This window comes from Netta rufina (assembly GCF_964035555.1).
Source record: "Netta rufina genome assembly, chromosome: 7".
Taxonomy (NCBI): domain Eukaryota; kingdom Metazoa; phylum Chordata; class Aves; order Anseriformes; family Anatidae; genus Netta; species Netta rufina.
Window position 1 is genome coordinate 10,045,703 of NC_140130.1, and position 7,373 is coordinate 10,053,075.

The 7,373-nt window shown below is 43.9% G+C and overlaps 1 protein-coding gene across 1 annotated transcript in view; it reads right to left on the minus strand.

The window, feature by feature from the left end:
- CDHR1 (cadherin related family member 1) overlaps positions 1-4,757 on the minus strand; it is a gene marked incomplete at both ends in the record, with an annotated part of 43,221 nt that extends 38,464 nt beyond the window's left edge. The window contains 2 exons of the mRNA XM_084289941.1: positions 3,847-3,942; positions 4,697-4,757. Of these exons, the coding sequence (XP_084146067.1) occupies positions 3,847-3,942; positions 4,697-4,757 (157 nt within the window). The remainder of the gene's footprint in view (positions 1-3,846; positions 3,943-4,696) is intronic.
- Positions 4,758-7,373: the final 2,616 nt, after the last annotated feature.

Genomic DNA, 7,373 nt, shown 5'->3' on the forward strand with positions numbered 1-7,373 from the left:
GAGCCTGCAGGAACAACTTGGGAGGCTTGAAGGACAGAGGAACATGAGGTGGTCAGTCAGGTGGCAGGCAGCTGGGGGCTTTGATCACAAAGTGCCACCGCACATCGGCTTTTAATGGGGAGGGAGTGCATACGTGGGGCATGGGAGAAGACAGAAAGAAATGCAAGCATGAAAGGCATGCAAAAATCTCCAGGCATGATGCTTGGGCTTTGAGAAAGTAATGAACTTAGGCCTTATGAGTATGCTTCAATCCCTTGCTTTGCAAGTCTCGTCAATGTCCCACTGTGAAGGCTTACAGGATTAACGAGGTAAGATGAGGAAAACAACCTGATATAACATCTCACACATGCCGTAAGACCACGATTAGTGGCATTTTATATGTACAAAGAGAGCTCTTTGCAAACAGCTCATCACTGAACAACCCCACCTGCCCTGTGGGACAGTACCACAGACCACAACTGCTATGTCAGATCCTAACTTCTCCCATTCTTCCATGTGCCGCTGGAAGGGGCTGCTGTTCCGGCCCTTCTTACATTGTCTCACGCTCTCTGCAGCTTTAAATGGGATCTGGAAATGCACAGGCAATTTCAGGCTTTCACACAGAAACAGCAATTGCTTTCTTTATGATAACTTATGCCATAACGTATATAACCTGATAGACCACAACTACGTGCAAGTAGGCAAAACACCACAGGGGAAATGAAGGTCAAGTAAAAGATGGTTTGAGCATGAAAATGTGTTTTTCTTGAATTTGCTGCGTTCTTGCAGCAGTATCATTTCAATTTCTCTTTCTACAGTCACTCAGAGAAATCATCATCTCCTTTTGGTGCTCTGAAACACCGCATGCCCCCTGCCTACAGATGCTGGGGATCTTAACTAACACACAGCACCGCCAACTGCTTGTCATCTCAGCAGCGCCAGCCTATAAAATTTCTGGAGGCTTATTAAAGCCGCTGTTGATGGCATTGCTCACATCAGACGCTGGCTGCTGCTGAGGCACAGCCAAGAAAGCTTTTCCTGCCTATGCTCCAGCTTCTAGGTAAGCACAGAGAAGACCAAACACCAACCCACCCTGTTTTGCAGCACCCAAACCAATGCTGAGTGAAGCCATTCAGAACCAAACCTACAAAGGTTTTAATGCCCCTGCTTTGTCACCGATCGTCCTGCTCGGGACTGAAAGATGACTGGTGGAGCACGGATGCTTGGGATTGTGCACAGACATGGGAGACCAGAATCCTTCTCCTCCTTCCAGAGAAAGAACAAGGCAGAGGGAGGAAGAGCAACAGCGTGAGATCCCTCTCAAGGAGCAAAGCTAAATCACGGCAGGCACCAGAGCACTGAAGTGCCAGCACTCTTCATGCTCTGCTCTGGGAGCCCCCTGCCAAACCATCCCTGAGGACTGCCTGTGCTGACGTGGGCTGCGGGTAGCAGCAGTTTGTGTTGAACAAGCCCCAAGTAGCTGTGTCCCGAGGGCATTTCCCCAAGTGCTTTCAGCAGAGAGGATCCTGCAGTACTCAGAGCTTTTAGGCAAGGTGCCCTGAGAACTACAGGCCAAAAAAAATACTTGCAGCTGCATGGCAAAGTCAGCACACAGGGACTCCTCAAAAGCAAGCTCTTTTCTTCCTTTGGCAAAGGCTTCTCTAGGTCCTTTGCAAAAGTGTGAACTCAGCAACTCCTGATCCTTCACCTCAGCAAAACACTTCTGGTAGCACCTTTGGAGGTTTAATCCACAAGTTGCTTCTCTTGTCTCTTAAAGTACATTTATAAAGCAGACCAGAAGTACAGGCTAGCCAATGTAAATACACTCTGGCCAAAGCCAGCGAGCATGAGAACCAGCAGCATGACACATGGAGCAGCTTGAGCTTTACCACAGCTGCAACCAAAGCAGAAACACCCCGGGGAGCTCTGTGCACCTCGCCTGGTTGCTGTGTTACCACAGCACAGGTAGCAGCCCAGTGTGTATTTGCCTACCCTGCTCAGGCTAGCTGCCCGTATACTAACACGCTGCTGTTCTGCCATCTAGGCATGCACACGCTCCTCTTTTGCCCACCTGCAGCCCCGGACCAGCTGCACGGTGTCCCAGCACTAGAAAATCACCGACACAATCCACTGCTGCGGGGAGTGCTGCCACCTGAGCAGGACTGTGGCACTGCAGACCTGCTAGGAGGGACATCTCTGGCTGTGCCGCAGCTCTGTGCCATCTTCAGCTCCCCACCTCCACACAGGTGGCTGGAGGCCCCAGCAGTGGCAGGGCGAGGCTGATGCTCTGTAGGTGCCTGCGAGCTGGCATCACACCAGGGGATGGCAGGCAAAAGGCAAGTGACTCAAATTACTGCCCGCGGTTTGAGGGGCAGCAATGGCAAATGTCACCCCAAACAAACCGGATCAGGGGTCCCATTTTGTTTCAGCAAGTATCCAGCCTTACCAGCCTTATCTACACTAACAGACAGGCAATTCCATGGGCCATCCTTGGTCCAGCACACAGCAGAGCTGTCCTCAGTGCTAAGGTAGAGCAAGCGTGGCTTCCGGATGAATCCGGGCAAAGGTAGGGCGCTAATCACAGCCTCTGGCTTTTGCAGGTGCCACTACAACACTGTCGGCCTTCAGCCGAGGTTTCCACTTGAGCTTGACTGAGCTTATAGTGAAGCCCTGCTGCATCATAAGCAAGCTCGCCTCAAGTTAAGCCCCTAGATGCGTCATTTCTATGCTGTGTGCTGCTTTCTCCCCCTCCTCCTCTCTGGCTGAACAGCGAAAGAAGTCACTGCCTCCCAACCATCCCCTCCTCACCCCCCAACATGCCCAGCATGGATTGTGGCTGGCATTTACACCACTGGATCCAAAACAGAGGTCTGGAGCAAACCTCAAGCAGCCACTTCTCCAAGTGATGAGTGCCATGGTCATGTTTAGGATGACGAAGGCACTGGTGTTGGACTTCCAGGGGAGACTGTGCCCTCTGGATCCTGCCCTCTGGATCCTGCCTGAGACGGGAGGTTTGGGGGTACACCCCTTCCTGCATCTCTCTCATCTTTGCACAAGGCTGATAATAAATGGGTGCTTTGGTGCTCAATTTGCAATAGCTAAATACTTTTCTCTACCTGCAACAGCTACAGACAACCCAGGGAAAATACTACACAAAACCTCAGCATTACATTTGGAAAAAAGGTGGTCTTCATCACTGTGATATATTTTATATTAAATTTTTTTAGATGTTAGGAAATTGTTCTTTCCCCAAGGAAAATGTTGATTATAAATCATCTTTTTCTTTTTTTTTTTCCTTTCTTTCTTTTTTTTTTTTTTTGTTACAAAAGCATAAATACACCTGCCTTAAAATATTCAAAGTTGAAAAATGTACCAGTTTTCTAATTTTCAGTAAAACAAAACTATAGAAGTGATTTTTAAAAAAACAGATTTAGACAAAGCAATTTTCACTCCAAGTAGAAACATTTTCTACCATTTGTACTGTAAGCCTGAAAAATGTGATAACTTTAAAGAAAATCATGCTTCTGATACTTTTCAATGTATAGTTTGCTTTTATCAAGACTGATAAAATTATTAGCAACTATGCTTTCTTATAAACATTCACAGAATTGATGAGAAGATCCCAAAGGTCTGTGCTCTGATGCTGTGAATAGATTCATGGATCAAGAAAAGGGAAGCTAAATTTCATGCTTTAAATTACAGCTACAATTCAAACATGTCATTTTAAATTGAGACCAATTAAATGCTTGAGAAAAAAATATGCAAACCCACAGTATACAACAGTGCCTGCGACAAAACATACGTTGCTAATCAAAAGAGCAAACAGCTCCAGTTTCACAATATAAACATATTCATGTTAATACTGACCAACAGGTGTGTCCTCTGAAAGGCTGAGAAGTGCCATGTTCCCATTTGTGCTTCTGGCTCCATTGTCAAAGAAATAGGGGGCATAATTTGCCTGAACTGCAATCAAAACAAAACAGAAGCCAAAGAAAAGCATTTCATTGGTGGCAGTTATCTAGCTTTGTTAACTGACTTTCAGTAAACAAGAACTGACAAACACAAAACGATATCCAGTTGCTGCAGTGGACTTTCTGAATTGGATCTGTACAAATATTTCACATAACGTGACTTCTGCATGCTACTGTGCCAAAATTCACACAGCAGCAAAAAGAGAAGGAGAGCATATAAAAAAACACTACCATAAGCACATCAAGTAGCAGGATCTCTAAGAAATCTCAATCAGATCCAGACATTTTCATTGCAAAATTAACCTTTTCAGCTTGCAATGACTGTACGCCTCTCCCCTATGCTACACACATGAATCTGAAACTTTCCCAGTGCCTTGGTACTTCACACAGTATTCTAAACACATTCTGCCTTAATATTATGCCTACTGCAGGAGCAATTAGCCATAATTAAATTGTTACTTACTTGCTGCCAGACAACAGCAAAGTTTAAAAAACAAAACAAAACAAAACAAAAAGCATGTTAGTTGTCTGTCTACTGACTGACTGTAAGAGATTCAAAATAGCCCGTTTGAAATAAAAGTACAAGTACAAATATATAAGCACAGAGGGTATCAATTCACAGGGGTCAGCAGCTGCCACGGAAAATATTTCAGGACAACATGACCACATCAGTAAGGATCACTACAGGATTTAAGGTTATGCCCGTATCCTCCTATATTTTTATTTAAAGTGATTATTATACTCACCCAGGCACACGTGCACCAAACTGATGAATAAGGAGGGGGTGAAATGCCTTACATGCTTCATCCCACCGAAGAAAGGGCTAATTTCTTCTCTGTTTCAAGGGTTTTATTTATTTATTTTTTCTCTCAAAGGTCCAGGAAAGCGTCCTTCAGACTGTTGTAGTGGAGAAATGTGCAAGAGGCAGTAACAGATGCTAAGATGTTAAGCGGATGACACGTCTTAATTTCTGAGGAATTTAAAGCAGCTCCTTCCTACCACCTAATTAGACCAATTACTTTGCAGGGAGCTGTGGGACTCATTTCTAAGACAAGATTTGGAGGAATCAGTGTAACTCTCACAGGTTCTGCTGTTAGCTCTGTATTTATGCTGTCCAAATGCAAAAGTCAGAGAGAAAGCAAATCTGAAAGTTGTTTCCTTTCTGAACCCTATCTTTAATGCTCTAAGCCAGTCTTCTGTTTCTGAGAGCTAGAAGAGGTTCTCTTTACCTTAGATTTGGTAATTGTGAGAAACTACAGAAAAAGAAAATATAACACTAGCAGCAAAGAGTAAATACCTTTGTAACCATTTTAAAGGAAACAACCACATTTATGATAGCTAATCTGTTTTTTAAGATATAAAACAGACAAAATTGCATACTAAAAATGCAGAAGTCAAATGTTCCTTTTGCAAGCTGGCCTCATCAAAATGCATGTGTTTCTGAAAACATCTATTATATTCAGTAAACAATTTTTAACCAACACACCAAAAACATCTCACGGAAAAAACTTCATGCAATAGCTTTTCTGCACCACCTTGTTTTGGTTTTCTGCACATAAAAGGTGTCTGCACTAATTTAAAACATATTTATCATCCAATAAATAAGAGAGCTAAAGAAACACCCAGCCTAGGAAGTTGTTCACAGCAAAAGCTTTGGGCTGCTTAAAAGGAACTTGATCAGTGGTAATACCTCCAGTCAGGGGGATCTTTACACAGCGGTTTAGCTGTTGACCTGAGGAAAAGCACTTGCCCTTTAATGCTGCGTTATCTGAGTGCTTTTTTTTTTTTTTTTTTTTTTTTAATTGACAGCATTCATGAAAGAAACACTTGAGAAATGAGCCAAAGAGCGCCCCACTGCAGTCCTGGTTCAATGTAACAGGAGTTACCCTTTCTTCCTGGCACATTGGAAGGATTTACACTGGTGCTGGCTGCACCCAGTAGGACTGCTGACGTGATAGGTGCCAGCTCCAGTGGCCGGGCAGCCCTGTACCCGCAGGGAGGGCTGCAGCAGAGCCACTGCTGTTGCAGAGTACTGCAGGAGGATCTGATGGTGCTGCTGACCCCTCAGGGCCTTCTGATGGTCAGAGGCCAACCCTAAGCCCGCAGAGCCCCTTGGCCACGTCGAGTGTGTACGCCCCACGTAACTCTGTGGGCCTATGGTGCTCCTCGGATCTCTCTGCTGGCCAAACATGTCAACTATAAGGCTCCCAGAAAGGTAGAATTTAAAGTTTCATGAAAAATATTAACAGAACTCACCATCCATGGTTGAACTTGACAGAGAATGGCACAAAGAGCAAAAGCCTAGAAAAGCTCTAGAATATTTTAGACAGATTGATGAAGGCTAGGTACATCAGTGAGCTTCAACCATGACAATCCAGATACAAATCCTGGCTCAGTACAGCACTAAATTGCTGCCTGCCAGAAGCTTGAAAGTTAAACCAGTGGGAAAACAAAACAAAACAAAACAAAACACGGTTGCTCTGCCTTTGTCATCTTGCTCCTTTCCTAACTCCCTCTTACAAGATCAGACCTGTTGTGTGACTCTGTATGGCTACTCTTACACAGCAGCATTTGCAAGATCTCCACATCAAACCACTGTGTGACTTTTCCAGTGGTTTGCAAAGCTCAGTGCAACCTGCAGCAGGCAGCTAAGAAAAACAAATGTGTATTATCAGTGTATTTAAATTCACAATATGGTGACTCAAAGCTGAAAACTGTGTGGGAAGGGGTACACATAAAGAAGACACAAATCTAAGCCTGTTACAGATTTAACCATGCTGCACCACTGCGAACAATAATACTGAACCACTGATAAAAATAAAAAAAAAAAGCCATACTTGCACGGTGCCCCCAAAGAAATATCTCTTAAACTTCCTCTCAGCTGCCACCTCATTCTGGAATTGATAACACACCTTTTACTGCAATGTTTTCATAGGAAAAGTGATGGTGAGCCCTTGCCAAAGTTAGTAGCTGTCTGTTCCCCTGGCTGCATCCCCATGGGATCTAAATCTCTAGGGCCTGTATCTAAGGAAGCAAAATGTCTTGTTCCTCCTGAATTTCAATGAGTTTGAGCTCTTAAATCCTGTAGAATTTGAAAACTCAGCTAATATGTTTTTATACACATACAGATAATACAGCTGGGTAGCAACAATCAGATAATATTTTTTTTTTTCTTGTCAGAAAATACTCTTGCTTTAAGCTAGCACAAGGAACCAGGCTGATATTGATTAATTTATGCTTTGGGAAGAAAGGGTGCCAGAAGGAGTTTCAGGAGAATAATGTTTGTAGGAATGGCAGGATCCCACTCTATGTAGAATAAACCTTCCATTTCATATAGAGTACTGAGTAGCAAAAATCAAAACAGAAGAATGAAATGCACCCCTCTGATCTGAACCAGTCTGTTTCCCAAGCTGTTTTGTTTGT